Raw genomic sequence first — 15,011 nt, 5'->3', positions numbered from 1 at the left:
TTATATATTTTTTTTAATATAACAATTATATATTTATATTAATTATTAATTACTATTTACTATTATAAAAGTATTACATTTACTATAATTTTCATTTTACATAATAATATAACTTATATAACATAATATATACATTTACTAACATTACAGGTTTCAAAGAAAAATTTTGATTTCTTGAGCTTCTGCATAGGCTCAATAACATACATAAAAAATAGGACTGTATATACTGCAATTATTTAATGTGGTCTGGGTTCTATTTTCTTGTGCACATCTACCTACTGTAATATGGCTAGGTTCTACCAAGTGACAGATACATTTGCACCAAAATTGGCAACAATTAAATTAATGGGAAGTGTTTTCTACTGTTTAAAAGTTAATTAGCCTCTTTATTTTGCTATCCAAACTGTACACAATTACATGATTAGTTTTATTTGATTATTTAGGTCTCATCTAAAAAATTATCAGCAATAGTATTTAATAACACATCTATAATACATTTATAACATAATAATGTAGTAATAATAGTAATAAATTATAATAAAGTAATAATACTACCTATTCTGTATTAATTCATGATTGTCCCTCTCTCTCTTTTCAGGCACATTTTGCATAATTTCCCTGTGCACCTGTGTAGCAGGCATCAACTTTGAGCTGTCCCGTTATCCACGTTACATATACGGTCTCCCGGATGACATCAGCCATGGTTATGGCTGGTCCATGTTTTGTGCTTGGGGCGGTTTGGGACTGTCCCTCATTGCTGGCTTCTTCTGTACACTGGCACCCTCCGTACAGCCAATTCCCCGTTCCACATGCCCCAAGTCCCGTCAAGAAAATGGCACTGTGTGTTAATCCCTGATCCCTACATGCAGCTGGACAGTGGAGGAAAAAATACATACAAAAAAAATAGACCATAACTGACGATAAAAATTATGAATTCATATAGAATCATTCTAATCTCACCAACCAGGCCACAAATGCCATTTTAACCACATGTATGAGTGTCCCGATTGTTCAAACGAAAACAGACAAAAAAGGCGAAAAAATAGGCCAACATGGTTAATTGTAAAGATTGTGTTGGTGAGCCTTTCTGTTGTTGAGATATGGCACAAGAAAATGGTACGTTGTTATGAGCACAAGAACAAAGATGACATGAAATTAAGAAAATACTTGCACATTGTTCAACAACAAAGAGACAACATTGCTCATTTTGATGCCATTGGATAAATGGATGGATATGGACATATAGACCGATACCTAGAAACTGCCAAATGTCCTCTCTTTGGAGTCTATGGTAATAGTGTCTGGAAAGCACCACATGCAGCTATATAAGCAGTGTATGGATGTCCCGTGCCAATGTTTTAAGCCCAGGAGCTCTGAGAGTTCTGAACTGCAAGGACCATGGTGTTCATTCTCGTGAGAGGACAACTAATTGGACGCTTAGATTTGGATCTGTTATGTTTGAATTGTTTGTTGGGCCCTGGAGACTATTAAAATGCCTCTTGGGATCTGGCTGAAGGATCTGCTCAAGCGTGAATCTCTAGAAGATTTTAGGAATGGGACATGCCTGCTCATGACATTATATTGATATTTCTGTACAGCAAATTGTAATGAAAAAAAAAACCCAACAACAATACTTATATTACAGAAGATACAAAAAAAGAAAAATCCAATCCGAGAGGACACATTTTTAAGCATTTACTTGTTTTTCCATTCTTCATTTCTTAGTCCAAATGGTGTCAGAGAACATTTCTTACATGCTTTCCATTTTATCATGTGCTTTGGTTTTCTTGTAATTACATTTATCATTACAGTGAATGAGTGATTAGAGAGCGTGTGCAAATTCTTTACCCATTATTCTCATTGAAAAAAATTGTGTTTTGCAGTCTTCATAGAGAGAGAAAAAAACGGACAAACAAGTCGTCTAATGTAAAAATCATACAAAGCATAAAATGAAAACTCTGCCTTGAGGGAAATCAAATAAGCTCTTTGTTGAATCGAGAGTTTCTCTCAAGGAAAGATGCCATATCCTGTTTTAGACAGCTGAACACTTAGTCCCTGTAGACACAACTGACGTAGTATGCACAGAGACAACTCAACATCGCACTGTTACTGCCTTAAGCTTGCCTAGGAGGCGGCATTTATTCCATTTGATGGGAATGCATGCTGACTTTCTTTTGAAAGCATCAATGTACTGACAAAAGAAATCCTCATTTGAATCCAGCTTACTTCTCCGTTTAATCGTGTGTCTCATTTGACTCGAAGGGAACACCCAAAACAGGATGTGGTATGTAAGTGCCTCCTGATTACATGAGAGAGCAGTGATGCACAAAAAAGGCACCTCTGTGGTAACATGACCTCAAAATGGAGGATGAGCCCTAACATTGAGTGAAGCACAAGCTTAAAGGGATATTTTACCCAAAAGTGAAAAGCACCATAAAAGTGGTCCATACAACATGTACTGTATTCCAAGTGTTCTGAAGACATTTGATAGATTTGTGTGAGGAAAAGACTGAAATGTATGTTTTTATTTATTGCAAATATTGTGTGACAGCTGGTCACCACAAGAGCAGCTTGGGTATTTCACTACATAAATGAAAATAAAACCCTTTTGATTTCCACTGAAGAAAGTAATACGGTTTCGAAAGATTAGTAAATGACAACAGAATTTTCATTTTTGGGTCAACTATTCCTTTAATACAATCTCTAAGCCAATATGCGATTGGTTCCCTTTAGATCAGGGCTCAAGCTTTGATGCTCACAGTGATCTGAAGGCATTATTATTTATCTCATGCCCCTCTGATCACTGTAGCAGTAATTTCATAATCACAAAGCCTATTTTTAATATCCATTTCACATGCAATAAAATCAAACATATACTTGAGCAGCCATATTGCAATTTGACATGCATCAAGGGTCACTGGCAAATCAGTTATAACACTCAATTCAACCATGCCAGTTGTTTTTTAACAAGAATATTTTAAATTGCCGGACGACTATGTTTACAGATTTCCAGAAGGGATAACTATCAGTTATCAGACAAAGGATGTCCAAAGGCACTTTGTCTTATTATTGAACATTGTCCATGGATGTTTTAGAGCAGGTGGCTATTGCCTCATACAGCACATACACACAGTCTAGTATGCAGTTAATCCATGTTTCCGCCAAGAATGGGTGCTTGGATATTAGAAAACCCCATGAAATTGAAAGATTTGTGGCTTTTAGTCTTTGTTTAATCTTTGAGGTTAACTATAGGTTAGTGTACTCCTAAAAGTGGAGAAAATTGAAGATGTACACTGATCAGCCACAATATTAAAACCACATGCCTAATATCATGTAGGTCCCCCTCATGACACCAAAACAGCTCTGACTCATCGAGGGATGGACTCCACAAGACCTCTGAAAGTGTCCTGTGGTATCTGGCACCAAGACATTAGCAGCAGATACTTTAAGTCCTGTAAGTAGCGAGGTGGGGCCTCCATGGATCTGACTTGTTGGTCCAGCACATCCTATAGTTGCACAATCGGATTGATATCTGGGGAATTTGTAATGTTCCTCAAACCATTCCTGAACAATTTTTGTAGTGTGGCAGGGTACATTATCCTGCTGAAGGAGGCCACTGCCATCAGGGAATACCGTTGCCATGAAGGAGTGTACGTGGTCTGCAACAATCTTTAGGTAGGTGGTATGTGTAAAACTAACATCCACATGAATGCCAGGACCCAAGGTTTCCCACCAGATCATTGCCCAGAGCATCACACTGCCTCCTTCCCATAGTGCATCCTGCTACCATCCCTTCTCCAGGTAAACGACACACATGCACCCGGCCGTCCATATGATCTAAAAGAAAACGTGATTCATCAGACCAGACCACCTATTTCCATTGCTCCATGGTCCAGGTCTGATGCTGTGGACAGGGGTCAGCATGGACAATCAGACTTTTCTGAGGCTATGCAGCCCCATACGCAGCAAGCTGCGATGCACTGTATGTTCTCACACTTTCTATCATTGCCAGCATTAAGTTTTTCAGCAATTTTTGCTAAAGTAGCTCTTCTGTGAGATCGGACCAGATGGGCTAGCCTTTGCTCCCCACCTGCATCAATGAGCCTTGGGTGCCCATGACCCTGTCGCTGCCGCACTTATGGGGTACTAACCACTGCACAATGGGAAATCCCCACAGGACCTGCCATTTTGGAGATTCTCTGACCCAGTCATCTAGCCATCACAATTCGGCCCTTGTCAAAGACTCTCAGATCCTTTCGATTGCCCATTTTTTCCTGCTTCCAACACATGAAATTCAAGAACTGACTGTTCACATGCTGCCTAATATATCCCACCCCTTGACAGGTGCCATTGTAACGAGATAATAAACATTATTCACTTTACCTGTCAGTGGTTTTAATGTTGTGGCTAATCAGTGTATGTAATTAGACAGTCTCACTCCTGGCAATGAGAATGTCACCTTCACCTAAATTATAAACACCCCCTAACTCTAAATAGCAATGCTAATGCTTGTTCTTTATTTCCTTCACAGCCATCAATTGATTGTGAAGGAAGTGGAACAGGTTGCCATTTGGATATGTCCCAGCCCAACATTTTTCAACAGGAAAAATAACAATCCATTTCATGGGGTTTTAAACACAATGGCAATGCAAGTCAGCAGATCAAACGGCCCACCAAATGCTATAAATTCTCCCCATCTAATAGTGTTGACTTCGTATTCATGAAATTTGGGTTCTGCAATCTTTGAGAGAGCACTCTAATTTAGATATAATTAGATATTTACTGGTGGTTTGCTTAGTGTGTTAGGAAGTGAAGTGAAAGGTCTTAGTTGCAAGGGATACGTGCTGATAATGCAATCGTCCATGAAATAGCATGAACTCTTCCAGCCACACTTAAAAAACTCCCAAGGATTTTTTTTGCACCTCCTAGAAGCAGACCTTGAAGACAAATCTACCCTGTTGCTACAAAACAAAGTCCACAGTCAAACCCACTGAGAGTGCTGAGTCTTTGATTACCATATGCACACAACAGAAAACACCAATAACAAACAATAACAATCTGTTTTTAGAGGCATCTTGCAATAAGCCATCTGGTCTTATATAAGATAGTGTTCCTTGACACACTTAGGCAGAAAATACTATTTATTTCAGTGCACACATCATGCTTCTAGGCGTAAACGCAAATGGGGTCAGTCACTGGTGGTACACGAAGTTCACATTTATTTCATGCAAATAAAAAAATCACCATTTCATAGTCATACTTGAGATGTAAACTTTTACCATTTTTAACAACATATTTCTTTGTCATTTCTTACTCCAAATATTATATTTCCAATAAGGCAAAGAGGGGTGTTCCATCTCAGAGTATAAAGATATCAAAAAGTGAAGCGCAGATGCTCACATCAGATGCCAAGAATAAACACTTTCAATTACAGTTTAATTGGCATTCGTCCCAGACAAAGTGAGATTTGATGGAAAGCAGGTTGTAAACTGCTATTCATAAGCTTTGTATGGTTCATTGTAATGCTTAAAGCAAATATTTTTAGCCAAAACTTGTTGTAGTGACTGAAACCTAACAAAACAACTAACTGTCACATAATGGGCATTTTAATAACTCCTAAATGTTGGGCATGTTGGTTATGAATGGGCTCAGGAGTACAGTTTCCTTCATTGGGACTGGCAAGAAATCATAATCACACTCCATTTGTTTGGTACATACAGATGTGTTTACATTACAGCCAACAGTTGGTAGCCTTTGCGGTTTAGTTTTGGTTTTTCTTTGGGTAGGGCGGGATGGATTTAAAGTGAGTGGGAATATTTTTTCTGTCTTCAAATGTAAAAATATAAAATGGAAAAATGTAGCAGAAACTGCAACTTTCATTTTTATGGGACACTGAAGCTTATAAAGGTTTATCTGATCCTTTTTATCAGTAATGTGTCTGTTGAGTACATGAAAAAAAAATGGTAAACTGTAAAAATGTTGAAGAATAAAAAAGGAAAGAAAATCCTGGAAAATATAAAAAATGTGGAATGTAATATCATTACATAATAAAAAAAATCTCATTGTTGTGTTTACATGTATTGTATACTTCCCTTTATACATTTAACATTTTGGTAAAACATGATTCTATAGGTGATCAGTAATTAGACGTAATGAATGGCTTACAATTGCACTTGTGACTAGTTTGTGACATTGTAAGGCATTTATTAAGCCTTTATTGGCTGACTTCATATTCTAAGTCTCTTTTATATTTGTTTTTTATTCCTAACGATGAACTTATTAGTTAACAACAAAAAATACCTAAAGCTAGTATTGTGCAAATCATAACCTTTATAGGTTATCGGTTCACTGTAACCAAATAAATATGGCATGCATATTTCAAAGGCATTCAAATGAGCTGAAAAGCAACAATACAAATGTGGAGGCAGGAGTTTTCTAGATGTTTAGTCTTTATATAAAGATGCATTATAAATTATTTGTTGGTATATAACTACATTTAGAAAGATTACTCCACTTTTGTATAACAGAACAGTGCATTCCAGCTCATTTAACTGGCTTTGTTGAAATAACCCTTCTACATTTATTTCACACGTATTCACACAGACTAACGTCTGGATTAATCTGGACAATAATAAGTACTGGTGTTTTTGGTTTTTAGCTGACAAGTTCATTGATAGGATTTTTTTGTTTGTTTGTTTAAATTGTTTTTGTAAAGAACAAGAAACAAGCCCATAACTAGCCACTTAAAAGTGCAATTATTAGTCATTAAATAGTTTAAGCATTTCATTTCCATAACATAATTCCATCAAAAAGAATGGAGTATTCTTTAATAAAATAAAAACGTAATATTTTAAGTTAACAAAACATTAAAACCACCTACCTACCTAATATTGTGTAAGTCCCCCCTCGTGCCAACATAACAGCGCCAACCTGCATCTCAGAATGCTATTCTTCTCAAGATAATAGTAAAGAGCAGTTATATGAGACTTTGTCAGTTCAAACCAGTCTGGCCCTTGTCTGTTGACGTCTCTCATTTACAAGTCATTTCCATCCACAGAACTGGAGCTCACTGGATATTTTTGGCACCATTCAGAGTAAATTCTAGAGACTGTTGTGCGTGAAAATCCCAAGAGATCAACAGTTACAGAAATACTCAAACCAGCCAATCTGGCACAAAAAAATCATCCATGCAATTATCTAATCAGCCAATCGTGTGGCAGAAGTGCAGTGCATAAAATCATGCAGATGTGTGTCAGGAGCTTCAGTTAATGTTCGCATCAACCATCAGAATGGGGAAAAAATGTATCAAAATTTATCATATGACCGTGGCATGATTGCATGGAATGATATACAGTATATACTGACTGTATCACACAGGATGACAGTCAAGCAAGACCACAAGATCACACCCTGACATTTAAGGCAAGTAAAATCAACCATGGCAACAAATATGATGAGATTACATATCGGCAGCTGTGGCTCAGGTGGTAGAGAGGGTTGGCAGTTCGATTCCCAGCCCATATGACTACACATGTCGAAGTGACCTTGGGTATGACACTAAATCCCAAGTTGCTCCCAATGGCAGACAAGTGCCTTGCACGGCAGCTCTGCTATCATTGGTGTGTGAGCGTGTGGGTGTGTGGGTGAATGAGTCAGTGTAAAGCGCTTTGAAAACCACTAAGGTTAAAAAAGCACTATATAAGTGCAGACAATTTACCTTTATTTTCTGATCAACTGTGCAAACTGTCCAATGAAAGTAAAAAAAATTAAAAATAGAGGGCACATTCATCAAATTTGATAACAGTAAGCAGTGATGATACACTCAATAACATTTTATTAATAAAATCTAAAAACTACATTTGTTCAAGTTTAATTAATTTAATTTTGTTAATGATTTCCCATTTCAATTTGATAAAATTTATGATATAAAAATGCGTAAATCTTAAAAATAGGCTAATATACAGTGTACACACACACAACTAATATATATATATATATATGTGTGTTCTGTGAAAAAGTATTTGCCCCATCCTGATTTCTTCTGTTTTTGTGTATACCTCATACTCAAAAAAACAACAAAAAAACAAATCTCAATTTCAAACAAAATCTAACAGATAAAACAAAGGCAATCTGAATAAACAAAAAATATAGTTTTTAAAAGATAATGTCATTTATTGAAGCAAAAAATTTATCCAACACCCATATCACCCATGTGAAAAACAAACTGCTCTCTTAAACTTAATAGCTGTTTGAGCCACCTTTAGCAGCAACAACTGCAACTAAATGCTTCAGATAACTGGATATCAGTCTTTAACTGCATGTTATTGCATGTCGCCTTGGCTTTGAAGCAGCAAAGCATCCTCTCACCATCACATTACCACCACCATGCACCATTTCGTGGAATTCTGTGTTTGATTTACGGCAGATGTAACGGGACACCTGTCTTCCAAACAGTTCCACTTTCAACTCATCAGTCCACAGAACATTCTCCAAAAAGCTTTGAGGATCATCAAGGCGTGTTTTGGCAAAATTCAGACAAGCCTTAATGTTCTTCTGGTTTAGCAGTGGATTTCACCTTGCCACTCTCCCACGAATGGCATTTTTGCGCAGAATTTTTCTGATAGTGGAGTCATGAACGGTGGGTGACCTTTACTGATGCGAGAGAGGCCTGCAATTCCTTGGATGTTGTCCTTGGCTTTTTTTTTTTTTTTGAGACTTCCTGGATGAGTCGTCACTGTGCTCTTGGAGGAATTTTGGAAGGTCGGCCACTTCTGGGAAGGTTCACTACTGTGCCAAGTTTTATCAATTTGGAGATAATAGCTCTCACTGTGGTTCTTTGGATTCCCAAAGCCATTGAAATAGCATTGCAACCCTTCCCAGACTTATTAATTTAAATCAACGTTTTCCTCATCATTTCTGGAATTTCTTTTGACATTGGCATAGTGTGATTTTGAGACCTTTCAGCCAACTTCAAGCTGCTGAAAAGGTTTATTTAGGTGTTGATTTGATTGAATCAGGCCTGGGTGTGTCTAGTCCAGCTGAACCCCATTATGGATGCAGATTCATTGATTTGAGGATTTTAGCAACTTGGCAAATACTTTTTCCACACAGGCCCAATTGGTATATATTTGCTTGAATTAATAACATTATCATTTAAAAACTGTATTACTACTACTACTACTTTGTTTTATGATAAGATTTAATATGAGATATACACACACAAAAAAGAAATCAGGATGGGGAAAATACTTTCACAACACTGTATATATATTTTGAGTGCAGAGGCCAGGTTTTTTTCTGCATTTGTTCAAAGATAAAACAGGCTCTTAAATGAGTGGCATTTGTTTGAGGCTTGACGAATACTTGAATGCATTTAGAGGGTGTGCAATACTATGAATAGACACCTCTGATTAAGAAGAAACAGCTCGTGTTCGAAAGGGCAAGGACCATCAGACCCCCTTAAGAGAATGAGTACTGAACCTACTTTTGATGGCGTGAGACAGAAATGGTGGCACGTTAACATGAAAAGCATTAAGCTCATTATACTCAGATATCTCTACAATATAAAGTCACATCCACAGAAAAGGCAGTTGATCGTTCAGTCTCCATATACTGACATCTCAAACAGCTTTCAATTCTACATTTACCACTTGGAAATACATTACATATTTGGATCATTATAAGACCCCAGTGAAAACACATGCCCAGTTGCTGCAGTTTCAGTAACACATATTTGCAGGCAGCTTCCACTGCCAATTAGATCAGCACTGCAGTAATTTACAGACGAAAGCATGACAGAGTGGCTGTGCTGAGCATTTGAAAGAAGAGTGCTCAGTAAGCTCACTGCAAACGCACTCTTGACATTATCTGGGAGCTGCTGCCTCTTTACTGAGATAAAGTTAATTGGGCTGCACTGAACACATTTGAAGGCTTGTGGACTGGAGGTTGGTACTGACACCCACTAGAGAAAATAAATTCAGCAAGTGTCACAAACCATCTCCTTTTTCTTCCTTAATCTTTAACAGGGCCAGTGGAACAAGATTTGCATGAGCATTCATCGACAATCACTGACACAAATGAGGAGGATGCGTCCACACACTCGGGGGGTAGAATTAGAACATTTGACAAAACATATTGCTTCGGGGAGAAAAAATAATTAAAAAAAAGCTAACGGCCAATCTCTTTTGTGCATTGGTTACGAAATCATGTTTTGGCCTGTCATATGTTGAAATGCTAGGGTGAAAAAGTGTTAAAAATAGACTGTTGTTGTGGCATGACATACACAGGGTCCCCACAACGTTTGACAAATTAATTTCCAATCTTTTCCAGTCATTTGTGATTACTGGATAAGGATTTTCAAAACTATTTTTCTAGATAATCACACACAAATAGCAATTTCAACCCAACAAAATATTTCAGACACTTTCTTTTGATTCTTTCCATTTTGAAGCAATTACATTTGTAAACAGACATATCTTTTTTTGTTGAAAATGCTCTTTTGAGTACTGCTATACAAGTAATATCAAGTGGTCCAAAATTAAACTGATAGTTAGTTCACCCCCAAATTTTTATTTTGTCATAATTTACTTACACCCAATTCTTTCCAAACCCATCTGACTTCCATGGAACACAAAGAGGTATTGGGCAGAATAGGTCTCAAACCCCCTTCACTTTTAATTCGGGATGCACAGATATAAAAATATGTCTGGCCGATAACGATTTTAACAAAAATCTATAGGCTGATACAGATACGCTGTAACATGGATTGGATCTGTTAAATAGATGACTGGCCAAAATTTTAAGAACCACAATTAAAGACAATTACAAGATATTGTGTATATATATATATGTATATATATATATATATATATATATATATATATATATATATATATATATATATATATATATATATATATATATATATATATATTATATATATATATTATATATATATATATATATATATATGATATAATTAATTATGTTTTTCATATGTGTTTTCATGCTTATAATCGATATCTTGATGGTTTCAATTTGGTCAGAATTTGTCCAAAAAATAACCGTGAGCTGATATACATCGCTGCATCTCTACTTTTCCCACTTTCATTGTAGGGAAAAAAGATGCAGTGACCGATCGTATAATATGATATATATATATATAAATATTTTTTTTTTAAATTGCACTCACAAAGAACAAAACCGAACCAACAAAACATTTCAGTGCTGATCATAACAAGAAAAACTCCTTGTCACTGTAGAAATTTCCATGACTTTTCTTAAGATTTTATTAATTTCCATGACATTTCCAGGCCTGGAAATCACAATTTTAAAATGACCTGATATATTTTATAAGACTTTCCATGACTGTAGGAACCCTGTAGACAAAAGGCATGATGAATGAGAAAGATTAACAATTTTCAACACAAGCTCACATTTTCTCTTTTATTTAAGATTTAGTTTTCATTGTCATCCAGACTTGTAGAGAGGTACAATTCTTTTAGCTCTTAATTCTTAAATTTTCTTACATTTTAGAACTGGGTAAAACCCTAAGTTAAACTGTACTGGTTTCTTCATGAGATTTTAATTTATTCATTCCTCTGGAATACTGTTGAATACTGAACAGTCGGCAGGAAACTAAACAGCTGATACATGATTAAGATCATTAAAATAAACTGAAAAGGAGGGGCAGTAAGAGAGACAAACAGTGTTAATGGTCACAAGAGACCTTGTGTATAGCCAATACCTCTGTTGCCCAGTAGCGCTGCTATCCCAGCTTTCACCATCATTATAGCACCCAATCATAATCATCTTGCAATGCCAGTGGAAACTGTAAAATGTGCAAAGTAATTGCTACAGACACAAAGAGTATGATCGCATCCACTACGCAGCCTTTTTTCCTCTTCAACAACTACCAAGTAAAATTACTGATTAAAAGCAACCGATTTCTCTTCAAATGTGAACATTCGAAAAAGCCCTTAATTCAATTTTTTTTTGTTAATACATCCATCTAAATTACATAGTTAATCATTTAGTTTCATGCTTTGCATTCACATTCAAAACATCACCTTGTTTCAATTTGATGAATCAACACTAGATCTAATTCTTACATTTCATGCATACTTTCAAGTTTCTTCAAGGAGCATAGTCAGAGCGTAAACACCGATTAGGCCACATTCATACTTTTGCCCACCAGGCATGCTACACAAGCCCTGTACTTTAAAGGGGTCAATTTTCCCAGCTCTTCTATAGAACAGCCTTCCTCTTAATTTTGCAAAGCACCGCCTTCTGATACAGAGGTTAAATGCGGTGTTGCATTGAAAGTGAAAGCCCCTCTCACCAAGCAGGTCATTTGGTGCAGGGGTCATAGGCAAAATCCATCTAAGAGATTTAGAATTTTTTTAACTGGTATGGCCGATATGATCCATAACAGTATTCAGAGTGGGCTTCACATTTATGACCCTTAAAAATTAAAGGTAGAACAAAGTTAAAAGGCCAAAGATCCATAGAAAAAGTGCTTATGCTTTTTGCTTCCTCATCATTATGTATTTGATCCTTCAGAATAATGGAAGTCAAGTACCCTTTTAATCAAACAAGCCCTGTATTTATTGGGGGGAGAGGGTCTACTTGATTGCTTAGAGTGAGATGGGTTGAAGAGCCATCACAAGAAGTCACTCACTTGTGCAGATGTTGAACTGGGGCTGTACTTTTTGGTTTAGCTTTGAAGGCAGATTTGCTTCTAATCAAGAATCTTTCTTTTGATTCTTTCCATTTTGTTTCAATGGAATAAAAAAAATGGTTTTTTTTTTCCATTGACAAAGCTCTTTTGAGTACTGGTATGCAAGTCCAAAATGAAAGGGTTAGTTCACCTAAAAAAAAATCCTGTCATGATTTACTCACCCTCAGGTCTTTCTTACATCCAAAGAACACAAAAGCAGATGTTGTGCAGAATGGTGACTGAGGTTGCCATTTTGCCAAAAATCTTTTGTGATCGAAGCAATCAAGCAATAAACCCGTGAGTAAATGACAGAATATACATTTTTGGGTGAACTATCCTTTTATTGCACTGATGTTAATGCTACATATTGTGTACTATGTTCTAACATGGTCTAACAAGTCTGATTAAGCCTCTAAAAGATCTCCTACCTTTCAGAAACGTACTTGTTAGGCTTTGCTATGACTACTGGCTTGTTTATGTGATGGTTTCAATCGGGAAAGCTGGAACAGAACACTAAGGCAACAAGGAAAAAGTACTAAACCAGGAGAAACACAAATCCAGAAATGGGAAAAAATGACCGCAAAGAAACGCAAAATCTTGTTATTTTGTTAATAGGTTTGTACTGATTTGACTGTTGTGTTTGCTGTGTGTTTTGTGATGCGGAGGATGGGATTAGATTTCACAGATTCTAATGGCGGTCCATGCCGGCAGTCTGTAGCAGATCTGTAGAGGCCTGGGCTGAGGGTCTGAAGGCAGACTGGAACCCTGGAGGAGGTAAGTGGAACTGGGTGGTAGGGTTAGCCGAGGCTGTGGTTGGATAAGGTGCCCAGCCGGCTCTGTGGGGGAACTGGGCCCCGAAAGACCCACTGTGTGGGGGCTGTGGGGGCACTGTGGCACTGGACGGGACATCCATCTCTGTGAGTGCCTGCAAGGATTTGAGCCAATGTGGAGGATTGTCATCCTGCAGAGAGTCCAGACTGTTGCCCGAGGAAGCTGGGATACCTGGAGGACACAAAGTGACAAAAATTGTAATAACCAATTCAAACTCATAACTGCATGTTATAAATCCTGTAGTGTCCATGCCATTTTTGACCCATTTAAGAGTTAAAATGAAAAAAAAAAAAAAACCTTAATCCTGTATTTGGTCAAAATGCCTTTGAATTTTCAATGAATGAAAACAATGAATAAATTAGGATTTCCATTCAATCGGACAATTCGATACTACGTCAGTAGCTGACACTATGGGAAACTCCTCCCAGAAGTGACAATCTATGTGGCCCTTTATAATCATGACAATCTATTGGCCGGTGCCGCTTGGCGGTCGGCCCCTGATGCACATGTCAATGCAGGCATATAATCTGGAGCACAGCACCATTTCATCAGAATAGGGACCATCACAACATCATTATAGCACCCAATTATAATCATCTTGCATGGTCAGTGGAAAATGTAAATGTGCCAAGTAATTGCTACAGACACAAAGAGCATGATCACATTCAATACGCATTCTTTTTTTTTTTTTGTCTGCCAGGCTTACGTTTATATTCTAATATAAAATAAAAGTTTTTTTTTTTTTTTTTTAAATAAAATACATGATTGTCCATTTTTCTCAAACGAATACAATTTGCAATTATTCCAATGATTTCGTTTTTTTTTTCTCAAAATAAAGGCTTAACCTTACACCTACTGTAAACTGGAAGATTTTTTGCATTTTTTTACATAATCGGCATCGGCCAATATATCCAAGTATATCAAGCCGATTATTAGGCAGGCGCATCTGTGGGCAGCCTAGTGTTGTTGTGGAACACGTGTTCGACGCACACTGCCCCTAGAGTCATTTTCCGAGTGAGCAGACCTCATCCAGTGCCTAAGGAAGGAGCAAAGTTCCTTGGAGAAAACGGTAAGATTAAATTCTTATAACTCCTTTATATTTAATTAAAAACTTTTGATATGTTACTGCCAACTTCAAGAAAAAACGCGACAAACGCGATAGGTGACATGACGTTCGGCTACTTTGGATATTGATAGCGTAGTTGAAGTTGCATTATCACAGCAGAAGGGTTGCTATCATGTCACAATAAGTAAGCAAGAATTTTTCAATTACAGATAGTGAATCTGAGACTTTTATTTGTTCTGTTTGTGTGTCTTATATTTGAGAGGGTTGTCACTCAGTGCAGAGAAATAAGTAATAAAAAAAGATACCAACGCAGTATTTGAAGGACTGGCTTTGGTAAGCTCGGACATTATCGGTTCTGCTGTCGGTACTGGAGAAATTAAGAAAATACATTTATTA

General features: G+C 36.9%; 2 protein-coding genes across 4 annotated transcripts in view; one reads left to right on the top strand and one right to left on the bottom strand.

The window, feature by feature from the left end:
* The window catches only part of LOC127637816 (transmembrane protein 178B-like), a 94,988-nt gene extending 88,964 nt beyond the window's left edge, over window positions 1-6,024 (top strand). The window contains exon 5 of the mRNA XM_052119104.1: window positions 599-6,024. Within this exon, the coding sequence (XP_051975064.1) occupies window positions 599-849 (251 nt within the window). The 3' untranslated portion in view covers window positions 850-6,024. The remainder of the gene's footprint in view (window positions 1-598) is intronic.
* A 5,252-nt stretch (window positions 6,025-11,276) lies between these two features.
* cnot4b (CCR4-NOT transcription complex, subunit 4b) overlaps window positions 11,277-15,011 on the bottom strand; it is a 37,014-nt gene continuing 33,279 nt past the window's right edge. For all 3 annotated transcript variants that reach the window (XM_052119097.1, XM_052119099.1, XM_052119098.1), the window contains one exon: window positions 11,277-13,720. In XM_052119097.1, the coding sequence (XP_051975057.1) occupies window positions 13,407-13,720 (314 nt within the window). In that variant the 3' untranslated portion in view covers window positions 11,277-13,406. The remainder of the gene's footprint in view (window positions 13,721-15,011) is intronic.

This window comes from Xyrauchen texanus, chromosome 45, assembly GCF_025860055.1.
Source record: "Xyrauchen texanus isolate HMW12.3.18 chromosome 45, RBS_HiC_50CHRs, whole genome shotgun sequence".
Lineage (NCBI taxonomy): Eukaryota > Metazoa > Chordata > Actinopteri > Cypriniformes > Catostomidae > Xyrauchen > Xyrauchen texanus.
Note: the sequence above shows the minus strand (reverse complement) of the source record. Positions and strands in the feature narration are given on the sequence as shown.